The sequence below is a fragment of the Sminthopsis crassicaudata genome, chromosome 2 (assembly GCF_048593235.1).
Source record: "Sminthopsis crassicaudata isolate SCR6 chromosome 2, ASM4859323v1, whole genome shotgun sequence".
NCBI classification, from domain to species: Eukaryota; Metazoa; Chordata; class Mammalia; order Dasyuromorphia; family Dasyuridae; genus Sminthopsis; species Sminthopsis crassicaudata.
In genome coordinates, this window is record NC_133618.1 from 540,119,137 (window position 1) to 540,133,661 (window position 14,525).

General features: G+C 44.2%; 1 protein-coding gene across 7 annotated transcripts in view; it reads left to right on the top strand.

Annotated features, from left to right (window-relative positions):
* Positions 1–14,525, top strand: part of MEGF11 (multiple EGF like domains 11) — a 433,182-nt gene that overhangs the window by 361,085 nt on the left and 57,572 nt on the right. For all 7 annotated transcript variants that reach the window (XM_074294763.1, XM_074294764.1, XM_074294766.1 and 4 more), the window contains exons 9-10: positions 614–826; positions 7,944–8,118. In XM_074294763.1, coding sequence (XP_074150864.1) covers positions 614–826; positions 7,944–8,118 — 388 coding nt within the window. The remainder of the gene's footprint in view (positions 1–613; positions 827–7,943; positions 8,119–14,525) is intronic.

The following is a 14,525-nucleotide window of genomic DNA, read 5'->3' on the forward strand; positions in this document are numbered from 1 at the left end:
TGTGTGAAATGGGGATGATAGCGCCTGCCCCATCGATCACACAAACTCACATTTGCCAAGTGTCTTGCAAGCTGTAGCAGTCCCTGTGGATGTTAGCTGCCATTATTGTTAGGAGTGGAGGAAATCAGAGGCAGCAGAAATGCACTTCCTCCGGTGCATGATCCCCAAGTCCCGCCGACCAGCGCTCACTTAGGAGAGCCGTGCTGGGGGCAACGAGTCTCTCAGCTATTCGGATTTTATTTTGAAGTTGGCCAGAGGGGTTGAAATATGGTCTGGCCTGTGGAAATGGGGGGGGGGTCCCAGGGCTGAAAGGATTTACTTCGGTGTAGCCAGGTGTCCCATGTTGTCCCCCCTTGTTGTAGGCGAAACCCACTTTGTGTAAACCTTGGATAATCAGGAGCGCCGTCCTTGGAGTCTTGTGGGTTTCAGTGCAGCCTCAGGCGCTAGCCGTCCTGCCCTGGGACAAGGTTTTAGTTTAATTTTAATTAGGGCTCAGTTTCCTCATCTGTGAAATGAGGGGGGTTGGACTTGGGGGCTAAGATCCCTTCCTGCGCTCCCCTGACGCTCTAACTCGGCGACTGGAGAAATCAGCTGCTCCGTGGTTTCCCTGCAGGTGCCAGGAGGAGTGCCCCATCGGGACCTTTGGATTCCAGTGCTCCCAGCGCTGTGACTGCCACAACGGGGCCCAGTGCTCGCCGGCCTCCGGGGCCTGCGTGTGCGAGCCGGGCTACAAAGGGCCTCGGTGCCAGGAGCGGCTGTGTCCTGAGGGACTGCATGGCCCGCAGTGCACCAAGCCCTGTCCCTGCAACGTCACCAACACACTCAGGTAGGTATTCCCGAAGGCTGATGGCGTCAGGGCGGGGAGGGAGGCCTGAGTGCTGGCTCCCAAGAAGGGCTGGAGACCCACCCCAAGGAACCTGCAGTCCAGGCCGAAGGGACTGAGGTGGCAGAAATCTGGCTCTGGGAAATGACGGGTGTGAACAAAAGGGAGAGAGGAAATATCCCCGCAGTTTTGAGCCTGGGCTCCCACACTTATTAACATCAAGGCCTTGGGTGATAGATTTCCCCTTCTGGGCCTCCATTATCTCATCTAAATAATCACCGGATGGGATTGAGGCGACCTCTCAGGAGAACACTGAGAACTCCCCATCCTACCCCCAGTGGAATGTAATGAAAATCAGGGATTTATTTTTGCCATTAAAAGTGGGAACGGTAAGCTGGGCCAACAACAATCATCTGCAAACTTGTATCATGCTCCTACTCCCATTGTCCTGCCTTCATTTGCTTTGGAATCTGAGGTTTGATGGCTGATCTATCCCTACAGGTCCTGGGTATAAAGATCTTTCATCTTTAATTGTTATAAAATCAAAGAATTTTACTGGTTATCCAATTATCTCTGCTTAAATACATCCAGTGATGGAGGGCTCCTTATCTCACAGCATAGTCTATTAACTCCATTGCTGGTCATGTCTGAGTGTTAAAATGGTCTTCTTTGTACTAATAAGATCCTTTGTATTAATTGTATTAAGATCCATTAATCGAAGTTTTCCCTCCTGGCAAGGACCGTGTCTTAATAACTGTAGTATCATTCCATGTGGCTGGCACAATGCATTATGTCTAACAGGCATTCAATAAATACAATCAAATAAATGAATGCATGAATGAATTCTAAGAATTCTAGATGACAACCCTTCTTTTATGAAGTGACATTCCTCATATCTCTTCTAAGCCTATTCCTTTTTAAGGCTTAAATGTCCCTATTTTCTTCAGCTGTTCCTCCAAATTGCCTCTCAGTCCTTCACTCATCTCTAGACACAGTCCAGTCTGTTAGTTTTTCTCTTAGAATGTGCTCATCCCTGGATGCGGTGGTCCGGATGGGCTCTGCTCAGTGGGCCCTGGGGATCCCCACTCAGTGCTTCAGTCAGAGTATTGGGGCAGCCGCTTCAAGCTTCGGCTCTCATCGAGTCCACATTCGGTCTCGCTGTCTTAGAAAACTTCCCTTCTGAGGTCTCCCCTTGTAACCCGGGTCCGTACCCAGAGCATGTGTCAGAGAGTGTTCCACAGACACTCAGGCCTGAGCAGAGCCTGGCCTCCGGGCCTAAGTAGCCCAGAGCTCATGTAAACAGGAAGTTGGAGGGGCAGGAAAGCAATGTGAGGTACAGATGAGGATCATCCAGAAGAGAGGGACTGGGATTACTCTCTATAATCAAACAATCAGTAAGTGTAAGAAGGTGGCCCGGGATAGAGTGTTGGGCCTGGAAGCAGGAAGGCCTGAGTTCTAAGTAGCCTCATTTACTGGCTGTGCAAGGCCCTTCAGGTTGTCTGCCCCAATGTCCTCATCTGTAAAATGAGCTGGAGAGCTTTCTTTGCTAAGAAAACTCCAAATGGAGTCAGGAAGAGTCATACACAACTGAAATTACTGTCCACCCCTCTCAGATGGGTTTTCTATAGGGAGAATGAGTAGGAGACAAGAAGCAACAGGGTGTTTCCTCGTTCCCTCAGACTCAGGAGCTCTTGGGGTTCCCTCCTGGTCAGCTCTCCCTCCTCCTCTGCCCATTCTTCTTAGTCATTTCACAAAAAGGGATAAAACCCCTACAACGTGCAGGACACCTCTGCTCTCTCTGTGTCTCTTTGTGTCTCTGTCTTCTGTCTTTCTTCTCTCTCTTGCTCTTCTCTAGTCTCTATCTCTGTCTCTGTTTCTCTCTCCCTCTCCCCCTGTCTTCTCCTTCTGTCTCCCCTCTCTCCATCTCCTTTTCTCTCTGTCTTCTCTGTCTCTGTCTCTTTTCTATCCATTGACAAACATATTTCTTAATCAATGTCTTCTTGAGGCTGTAGCAGAAAGAAGTGAGAGGAGCAAAGATAAGAATGACTATGGACCCATATCTTTTCTTCCTCCTCTCTATATCTCACCCCGTTACCTTCCTCCCTTCCTCTCTCCCCAACCTCCCAGCCTTCATTCAATGCTTTCAGCTCCTGTCAGGCCTGACAGGTGGAAGAGGAATGACAGGCAATAACAAACTCGGGAGCTGTCCACACTCCAGGGGTTTTGTCTTTACTGATGATTTGTGAAGATGGCGGATATGCTGGATGCCTTCCTTGGACCCCCCAAGCAGTCTCCCCCCCTTTCCCTATCTCACATTGGCTCCCTTCGATTTTTTATTACTTGATTACCCTCAAATCAACATAAAGCCATTGGTGACCTTCCAAGGGCTTTGCAAGTAATGGCTACTCAGTCAATATTTGTTGATTTGATTTGATTTTTACAAAGGTTCCTCCCAAGCCTTCTAAGAGGCCAAGGAATCTCTGATTGCAGGAAATGAGTAGGATTGGGGAAAATTGAGGCAACAGCTACAGAGGGACCATAAACCTCCATTTGATGAATTCCAGTATGGCTGATCTCCAGGGCCTCTGCTGAGTCAGCCCTAGTCTTCCTTCAGTCATTCAGCAAATGCTTACAGAGTTCTTATTCCATGCAAAAGCCCTGTGCAAAAGTTCAGTGGGAATATGGAAATGACCAGGAAGCCAGGTCCTTGCTCTCCAAGACTTTAGATTCTATAAGTAGCACCAAGGTATATGTATAAATTGTCTATTCAGTGCAAAACAGCATATGCTAAATGACTAGTTCAGAAAGTCCCCAGATCCCCAAGGGATCCATGGATGGATTTCAGGATGTTCATGAACTTAGATGTAAAAATATTTACACCTTTACTTCAATGTAATTGGTTTTGTTGGTCATCCTATTTTTTTTTTATTTTATGCATTTAAAACATTATACTGAATTATCTAATTAAAGGCTTTACTTCTCTTCTTTGTTATCATTACTTTTCCCATGGAAAAGGCTCCCTACATATCCCTAAAATTTTTGTACATTCTTTTAAAATAATTTTATAATCAACATAAAATAATCTCAACTAGTTTTAACCAAGTAACTAAACAATATGAAGAATAAAATTTCAAATAAAACTTTAAATTCCAAATTAAAAATATATATATAACATTATTCTGAGAAAGGATTCATAGGTTTCTCAGATTGCCAGAATGATCCATGATAGCTATAAAACCTTTAAGAAACGCTTTCTAGGGGGCAGCTAGGTGGCGCAGTGGATAGAGCACCAGCCTTGAATTCAGGAGGACCAGAGTTCAAATGTGATCTCAGACACTTAACACTTCCTAGCTGTGTGACCCTGGGCAAGTCACTTAACCCCAGCCTCAGGGGGGAAAAAAAAAAAGAAAAGAAAAAAGAAACGCTTTCTAGTGAGTACTCCAAGCAATAAGTACTACAGGTGAGAGGAAGAAAAGATCAGTGTGGACTGGAACGATCGAGGAAGACTTCATGGAGGAGAAAGCTTTGGATCTAGACTTTGAAAGGGAGAGGTAGGATTCCAGTAAGCAGAGAGAACAGAGGAATATTATTTCAGGCTCTCTGCTTCCCAGTGGGGTTGGTTGGGTATTTGAGGGGTGACTGGGTATCTTTCTGGAGAAAGGGAGGCCATTAGCATCCCACTATCACCATCCCTAAAGAACATATTGGGGACAGAGTTGTGACTCATTCAAGGATAAAAAGAAAAATTGCTCCTGTTGATATAGAACATGCTCTTTCTACTATAAATATCTCAACCAGGCCCCCAAATTAAATAGCTATTGTTATCCTGTTGATTCTTGCACAGCCTTGCCCTGCATAATTTATCATTTCTGTAAAGGATTCCTCCATGCATTATTTAGCTGGAAGGACTCCTTCCTCCCTCACCCACCACACCCCCTTGCTAATCGCAGCTCATCTAATATTGATGATTATTTATTTGGCTCCATGTCTTTAACAAACACTGAGTTTCAGGACCAGGTGGCGTGTTAGCAACTTTTCTGCAAGGGAGGGAGCCCCTGGAGATTCCGAAGGACCACCCAGCCTGGGTATCTGCCAATGTCTACCTTAACAACTCCTCCGAACCCACACCTCACAAGAGACCATGCCCTGTTCTCAGAGTTTATCCTGCCCACTCTCTGCCTCCTGGCAGGTGTACCACCTAACAGAACGCTGACTTTCGGATTTTCAAAGATTTTTCTCTCTCCCTTGGGGATCCATTTCCAAGTTTCTGTCTCCCCCAACAGCCAGAAAGGTCCCTTTCTGCAGAGCCTTCTCCTTTAATTCCAGAGCAGGCAAAGGAAAGAGATGTCAACAGCTGTTAATTCGAGCATACTTGAGTGCTTCTGAAGGTTCTCATCAACCTAGGGATTGTTCCTTCTTTGGCCAGAACACCAAGGCCTTGACTAAATGACATCTTTTTCCTATACTTAAAAAAAAAAAAAAAAAAAAAAAAAAAAAAAAAGCATCCTCTCCAAGTATTTCTCTTTTCTGTGCTTCATTGTTTCTTTTGCAATCAGTTAGCCATGTCAATCCTTTTAGGAAAGGACTACTGTGTCCTTGAGAAATTGGAGGAGGTGATAATTGCTGCTTAACTGGAGATGAAGGCAGCTTTGAAGATGCAGAGAATCTCCCTTCTGCTCCATTGTGGACCTTGGCTCCTAGAGGAAAATTCCTTATGTTGTGGGAGGGACTGAGTAGTTTGTCATTCAAGGATCAGCTGAAGAACGGGATATTTATTGGGGTGAAGTCTAATATAGAAGAGGGGTTTGACTCTTGCTCCTTGCCTTTGGAGGGCAACATAAGTGGGACAGCATAAAGAGACAGACTAGGCTTAATACAAGGAAAGATTTCCAAATAATCAGAAGTATCCAAAACAGCAATGGAGTGCCTCTAGAGATGGTGAATCCCCCCCCCTTTTTTTTGAAAGCTTCAAATTGAGATTGGTCACTTCTCAGAGACTGTGTGGAAAGTGTTTTCTGTTCTGGTGAATTGGGGATTGAACAGTCACTGAGACTTCTTCCAAGTCTGAAGTTCTGTCATTGCCTAGGAGGGGGACAGAAATAGACCAAATCCGATAGCTCTGACCTCCCCACACAGAATTCTGGCATCATCCAGCTCTCCCCCAGTTCCATCTCAGAGATAGAGAAATCACCAATAAAATTTTGAGTTATTTCATGCTCTTTGCAAAGGAATCATTTTACTTAATAATAGAAACAATTGAGAGAGAGAGGCAGACAGACAGAGACAAGGACAGAGAGACAGAGATAGAGAGACAAGCACACAGAGGGAGGGAGGGAAAGAGACGGAGACAGAGAGATAGACCTGGCTTCTGAGTGTGCCCCCTGCAATTGAATTGTCATGGAAGGATTCCAGCAGCCCAGATCATATATTACCTTTGAAAGATTGGATTAAGCCAATAGATGGAGCATTGATAAAAATCTCATAGTGCAATCGAGGAGAGACTGCACAAAACTCTATCCTTAAAATATTCTTGTAATGTTTAGCTTTCAGTTTCTATTAATCTGTGATTAATCGTTATCTGGGAGAAATGGAAAAACAGTAGGAAAAAAAAAAAAAAAGAATCCAAAAATCCATCAATGATTGTAAGCTTTGTCTGAGATTACCAGGAAGAGCTAGGTTCTCAAACATAGTCTGAGCTCTCCCTATCAGGCTGTTCCTCCCCTGGACGACACACATACGTATTCACTCCACCCCAAAGCGGGAACATACATAACCAGCTTCACACTGATATGAATCTCTCCTATTCTTCTCAAAAGCCTTACCCAAGTTCTACTACTTTACTTATTATCTAGATCCTTTGTGATCCCTATAAGCCCATTTCTTCTTTCACCTTACCTTAGAAGAAATGGAGAACAGTCAGATCAGTGGTGTCAGACCTTAGCTAGTTTGTTTTGTTAAATATTTGCCAGTGATATTTTAACCTGTTCCAGGGCACTGTCAGGTTCCTGACACCTCTGCAGTAGATCAGAATAGACTAATACTCATTTTTCCCACCAATGGATATCATCTCTTGGTTCATGATTCTATTTTTTAGAGTCATCCAGGGGGACAAAGACCCTGTCTAACCTCCTAAAACCAATTTCCTCTCCCAATACTCTTTCCCACCCATTATAAGTCAAGACATATCCCTTGGAAGTGGGTAGCTCGATAGCCCCCACAGCTTGAAGAGAAGGCACTGAAGCTCCAAGCCTGTTTGTAGTTTTCCTGATCAGTTGGAGGCACTGTGGGATAGTGGAAGGAAGTCTGGAAGCCAGAAGAACCAGGTGCAAGCTTTGGCTCTAGGAAACCACAGGCAAGCTGTGCCTTCAAGAGACAACAACTGAGCCCCTCCTCTGCACCAAACTCAGTGCTAGGTGTTGGGGAAACTCAGTCCCTCTGTCTCAACTATAAGACTACATAGATACTACAGGGTATAAGACACACGCGCGCGCGCACACACACACACACACACACACGATGGAACCAAAGTGCCATAGGAGTAATATGAAAGGTTATGGTATTTGTTTTGTTTGACTATTGTTTATTATAGAAGAATTCTTTTTCTTTTTCACAGGAGATGGAGGAGGTGGGAGGTTGAAAAAATAAATACTTGATCATTGAAAAGAAAATTTTTAAAGGTTATGGTAGTCCTGAGGAGGGTGAAATAAATTCCACTTGGAGTGGGAAGGGGAAGGAATCAAGGAAAGCTCAGAACAGGAAGTGAAATTTGAGTTGGCCCCCAAGGTGAAGGTAGACTTTTGAAAGCTGGAGATCCAAGAAGAGGGCATTCAAGACAGAGGGAAAGGCAGAGCAAAGGCTCGGAGGTAGAAAAGGCTGAGAATTATTCAAGAAATGGCAACTAGTGCAGCAAAACTAGGGAAACTGTGTCTCGAGGTGCTGGTAGGAGCTAAGACTGAAATGGTACATTCTGCCTGGCTCTGAGTAAAATCCTACATGGGTGGGAGTTTGTCACTAGATAACATCCGATGATGGGCCTTCTTCCTCTTACCCTGTGAGAGGACCTGGGAAGGTCTGTCCTTCCTTTATCGGTGACTAGCCTCTCTCTCTCTCTCCTGCCCAGCTGCCATCCTGTGTCGGGAGCTTGCACGTGCCACGCAGGCTGGGCCAGCCCTCACTGTAACGAATCCTGTCCTGCTGGCTCCTATGGAGAGGGCTGTCGGCTGCTATGTGCCTGTCAGAACGGGGCAGACTGTCACAGCATCACAGGGAGCTGCACCTGTGCCCCAGGCTTCATGGTAAGGGGGCAGTGGGAGGAGAACAGGACCTCTGAGCACCGGAATCTGGGGAAGAAGGAGAGAGACATTCAATAAGTATAGAATTAAATGATTTACCACCTTGGGACTCAGGGTGACTGGTTGTAAAGAATGCAAGTATTTGGAACAGAGGGGACATCCAGAGGTCATCCATGGCCTTGGATCCCTTAGCAGAGGCAATATTTCTGCCGGGGGAGAGCACGGGGGTGACCAAGGCATCTTGTTGAGATGTTTTATGTGAGCACTAACTCTTTGGTTTATCACATTTGGGAATCAAGAGCCTTGAAGGGGGTGGGAGAGTTAGAAGGCCCATGTCTCATCCTGCCTTCTTTGCCAGTAAATGGCATGATTTTGCCACCTCAGTGATCTCTACCCCCATTTAGAGAAGAATGTCGATAGAGGGATGCCAGCCCAATGGCAAAATTCTTATTGATTAGTTATCCAGAATGGCATGGGCCTAGAGGAAATCCCTCTGTGGGGGCCCTCTCCCCCTAGGAAGAACACTTACATCCAGGAGATATCGAGTGGGTGAGCAAGTCACCCTTGAGAGGGATGTACAGTATGTTGGAGAGCCTTGAATTTGAGCCAGGAGATGCAGCAGTTCTGCTACTACTCAGCCCAGTGAGCCTGGGCCAGTGACTGCCTCTCTGGTACCCAGTTTCCTAATCTATAAAATGAGATCTCTTAGGCCCATTTCTTCCCTAGCCTTGTGTGCATCTTAGGGAAAAGAAGCTACTTGTTTGTGACAGAGACTAAAATAGGGAGATTCAAAGTGTTTTGCTTTGGTTACAGTGAGAGAGTTTTACAAAATGATTTTATATATAATGTCTCAAGCCATTTTTAGCACAAGTCAATGGAGTCATTTCATTGAGGTACTGGCTGTCTGCCAGGGGAGCCATAACAGGAGGGGAAGGGAAGAAATGTGAAGGTAAAGAAGCAAAGTGCAGGGCAGATAATCAATCCAGCCTTTAACGACAAAGCCGCCTGTGGTTCCCAGCCGAGCACAGGGATGTTCCAGGGTCAGGAGAGACTCCAACCCCGTCAGGATCGGACTTGCAGAAAGCTGCGCCCAGTGACTTATTCCCTGTTCACTGAATGCTCCCTCCCCTGCAACTTCAGGGAACTTCACTGTTCCATCTGAGTCATCTCGCTGTCGAGATTGCCGGAGGATCCGGGCTAAGACAGATTGCACGCTCAGCTACCCTGATGAAACCTGGCCGGCTCCTATCCATCTCCATCCTCCCAGCCCCATTCAGCCTCATTATACTTGAACGGGCTCGTCTGGAGTCCTCAGCTGGTGGTGTCTAACCTAAGAGATGGGGGTGATTATGGGACAATGGATTGTCCTCCCCGGGTGTCTCTCAGCCTGTTGTCAGCTAGACTGAGAAACAAGGGAGGTCTGGAGGGGCTGCATGAGGCAGTCATCTCACCTGCCAGCCTGGAAGTTTCCAGGCTGCTCTAACATTTGGTCAAGCTCTGGCCGGGGAGGAGACCCCGCCATCAGTGCACATAGCCTCAGGTGGGGCCATTGCTGCTCAGGGAGAATAATAGCCTCTAATCTGTGGCAATTGACTGGGCAGTTTAGTGGAAAGATCACCGGACTGGAAATTAGGACACCTGAGTTCTCATCTCAGCTCTGCCACTAATTGGCTCTGTGACCTTGGGAACGAGTCCTCTGGGCTTTTGTTTTTTTCCAGATGGAATAGGATAATGATGCTTGTGCTAACACCTTCACAGGGTTCTGACCATCAATAGATAATGATCTGTTTTAACTTTCATTGTTGCCTTTTGCTTTTGTTCTCTGTCATTTCTCCTTATATTCCATATACTCTGAACAGAACTTTTTTTTAGATTTCTTTTTACGTTTTTTGAGTTCTAAGCTCTCTCCCTTATGTCTACCCACAATTAAGAAACCACTTGTGAAGTTATGTAAAACATTTCCATAAAAGCAAGTTGTGAAAAAAAAATAAGATCTCTCACTCTAATGAAAATAAAAACCCGCAAGAAAAATTAAGTTGAGAGAGGCAGAGACAGAGACAGACAGAGATGGAGAGAATATGCTTTACTCTCTAATCGGATACAATCAGTTCCTTTTCTGGGTATAGATTAAGATTTTTCATCCTAAGTCCTTCAGAGTAGTCGTTAAGCCCAACTTTTTAACAAAGATATTTAATCAAAGCTAACTGATACAATAACAGTATATGGGAGCATATAGCACCTTCTATATCGCTAGTCTCATACCTCTCTCCTGAGAAGGGGGAGGTATGGCTGATTTTCCAGCGAATTAGTAATTCTGTTTTGCGCGTGATTGTGAGAACTCTGAAAAGTTCAGGGCACGGAGTGTGCATTGTGATTAACTACCCCGTACAGAGGGGATGGGCACTGAGACAGAGAGCTCAGGAATGGGCTAAGTCGGTATTTCCACACACAGACACACAAAGAGAAGGGAGTAGGGTAGGACACGGATGTCGGACTCAGATACCTTATGCTGAAATCTGTTCCTGTCAAGCCTCTGCTGAAAACCTTTCAGTGGTTTCCTAATGAGAAGAGCTTACACTCCTTGGGCTGACATTTGAGACCAGCCTTTCCAGTTTCATCTCTTGAAACTCTCCTTCAGGAACTTCGTGTTCCAGTCACACTGAACTGTTTGCTGTCCCCTGGACCAGTGCTGACTGTCATAATTCTGTACCTCCTCTCTCTCTCCAAACCTCCCTCCTCCAGGGAGCCTTCCCTGAGCCTTTCAGTCAGTCATGACCTCCTCTCTGCCCCCGACCTCCCGGAACCTCCACCGGCTCTCTTATTCACTTCTAGAAAATTGTAATACTCATTTTATTTGTGTCATGTTCTCACCTCATTAGATTAGATTTGCTTCTTGAGGACAAACCTCCTGTCTATCTCCCCTTGTATTTAGTTCTGAATGCATTAGGGACTTTTTTTTTATTAAAGCTTTTTATTTTTCAAAGCATATGCATGGACAGTTCTTCAACATTAGCCCTTGCAAAACCTTGTGTTCCAATTTCCCCCCTTCCCCCACACCCTCCCCTAGATGGCAAGTAGTCTGATATATGTTAACCATAAATATTAAATCCAATATATACATGCATATACAATTATCTTGCCACATAAGAAAAAAAAAGAAGCAAAATAAAATGCAAGCAAACAACAGAGAGAGTGAGAATGCTATCTTGTGATCCACACTTAGTTCACACAGTTCTCTCTCTGGGTGTAGATGGCTCTCTTCCTCACTGAACAGTTGGAACTGATCTGAATCATCTCAGTATTGAAGAGAGCCATGTTTCAGTAGGTACTTTAAAAGCATAGGGGGCAGCTAGGTGGTGCAATGGATAGAGCACCATCCCTGAAGTCAGGAGGACCTGAATTCAAATCCAACCTCAGACACTTAACATGTTCTGACTATGTGACCCTGGGCTAGTCACTTAACCTTAGTTAAGTACTTCAGTTTCCTTAACTTTAAAATAGGGATGACAATATAATGCCGACCTCTCAGGGTTTCCATAAATATCAAGTGAAATATTTGTATAGTGCTTAGCACAGTGCCTGGCAAATAGGAGATGTTTAATAAGTAAATTCTCACTCCCTCCTTCCCTTTTTCTCTCCTTTATTTCTTTCCTTCCATCTTCCCTCCTCCATTCTCTCCTCTCTCTTCCTTCTTCCCTTTTTCTCTCCCTTCTTCCATCCTTCTCATCCTCTCTCCCTTTCTCCTTTCTTCCCTCTAATTTCTTTCCCTCCCTTTCTTCATCTCTCCCTTATTTCCTTCCATCTTCCCTCCTCCCATTTCTTCCTCCCTCTCTTCCTTCATTTTTTCTCTCCCTTCCTCCCTCCCTCTCATCCTATCTCCCTATTCTTTCTTCCCTTTAATCCCTTCTTCCCTCCCTCCCTCCTCCTTTCTTCCTCTCTCCCTTATTTCCTTCCTTCCATCTTTCCTCCTTCATTCCTTCTTCCCTTTTTCTCCCTTTCCCTCCTTCCCTCTATTCCTCACTCCCTTTCGTGCTCTCTCCCTTTTTTCTTTCTTTCTCCCTTTCAATTCTTTCCTCCCTCCTTTCCTTTCTCCCTCCCTCTCTTCCTTACATCCTTCTTTGCAGCAATAAATCTATGCTTCTGTAATCAATTGACAAACAAGCCCAGGGCACTGAAAAAAGCAGCTGCCCTGATTCACAGTGCTTAAGGGTCAGAGGAGTCAGAGTGAACAGTAATGTATTGACTGCAGTTTCTGTTTCCTAGGAGAAAATATAAGATGGGAGAGCAGGGAAAAGAGGAAGCTTGTGTGTCTATTTAATTGGGACAGAGTGTATAAAATGCAGTGGGCCAGCCTGAGCCAGGGGACCTGGATTCAAGTTCTGGCTGTGCTCCAAATGGATTTGCATGATTTGGGCAAATCACTTAAATTTTCCAGGCCTCAGTTTCCTCATCTTTAAAATGGAAACTGTAATTCTTTCTCAAAGAAAGGACTGTTGCAGAAGGCTGTGAGAGATGCCATGAGATGGGAGTTGTGAATAATAATAATAATAACTAACACTGACCTGACCCCTGCCTTGTGCCAGACACTGAACAATGTGGTTTACAGTTATCATCTTACTTTTATACTGCTTGATCCTCCCAGCAAACCTGGGAAGTAGATGCTATTATTCCCATTTTACAGATGAAGAAACTGAAGCAAATTGAGTTTAAGTGCTTAGGCTCACACAGCTAGGAGTCTGAGGCTGGATAGGTACTCTGGTGTTTTGACTCCAGAGCTCTGGGTCTCATGGCCTCACTTAGCTATCTCAGTGATTGAATTTCAGAAGATAAATGCTCTACAGATAGGAAAGATTGTTGTTATTAAAGGGTGTCAGGCAAAGACAGGAATTTTTAAGTTCCTAGAACTTATATCATCTACCACAACATTATGATTACTGAAGTAGTTAATAAAGATCAAACAGTTTTGACTGGCATTTGAGACCCTCTACAATTTGATGGCACACTGCCATCCCAGCCTTATTTCTTATTGTCAGAAAAACTAAAAATTCAGAATGAGCTGAGTCTGGAAGTGGGGTTTTTTGGGGGTTTTTTTTTAATCATGTTGGAGAAAAAAGAGAATCAAAGAAAAGTCAGGACACTGTAAACAACATTATTCAGTCATTTCAGTTATATCCAACTCTCTGTGATCCCATTTTGGGATTTTCTTGGCAGAGATATTAGAGTAGTTTGCCATTTCTTTCTCTATCTCATTTTACAGGTGAGGAAACTGAGGCAAACAGGATTAAGTGACTTGTCCAGGGTCATATATCTATTCAGGATCTGAGATTTGAACTCAGATCTCCCTGACTCACCACCCTAAGGTTATTTAGGTATTAAATCTAAAAGAATGAAACTTATTTTAGGTAAATATACTATTCTGAACTTTAATTAAAAAAAAAAAACTTTACAAGTCAAGGTTAGAAGATGCATGGCTAGAAAATATTCATATGAAAAAAACATCTGAGGGTTTTTATGAATTAAGCTCAGTATTTGTCAGGATTGAAATAAAGCAGAAAAAAAAAAAATTAACTCATGCAATCTTAGTCTACCTTAAAAGAAGGGAGCTAGAGTGTGGGAAGTGATCATTCTTTTCCTTGTGAGACCACACCCACAGGACTGAGTTCAGTTTTGGGTGTGACAATTTAGGAAGAACATCCTAAAACAGGAAGAAAACAAAAAGTATCTAGGGGTAGTGAGGGGTCTTGAGACCATGCCACAGGAAGATCAATTGGATACTTAGCACGGAGAGAGAAGATTTAGGGGAGAACATGATAATTGTCAGCAACATTTAAAGGATGCTCTGAGGGCACAAGGGGGACTTCTATGGATGAAACTATAAGCAGTGGGTGAATCTTTCAGAGAGATTTTGATGGGATGTAAGGAAAAACTTAATGTTTCCTGGGGAAATAATGAGTTTCCCCGCCTCAGAAAAGTTCCTTGACTTGGAGTGGTTTTTAATAGGTGAGGTACCTGCCAGCTCTTAGATTCCATGATTCATATTCACATTCACCACAAGCTTGATGCTCCAGCCAAACTAGTTTTCTAGTTACTGAAAAAAATCTGTATTCTCCTACCTCTGTGCCTTTGTTCATGCTGTTCCCTAAAATGTCCTTCTATCCTTTTCCTGTGAAATTCCTAACTATCCTCTGAAAGCCCAATTCAAATATTAGTTCATTTAACATATTATTTTATGTTACACCCACTATTAGACTGAAAACTCTATAAGAGGCTAGGGGCCATATCATAAGCCCCCACAGGTATCTCTTCCCTAAGGCAGTGCCCTCCCATAATAAGTTGCTTATATCCAAATTAATAAACACATTTTACTAACAGTGATAGAATCAAAGAAGAAAGGGGGAAAGAAATCATAA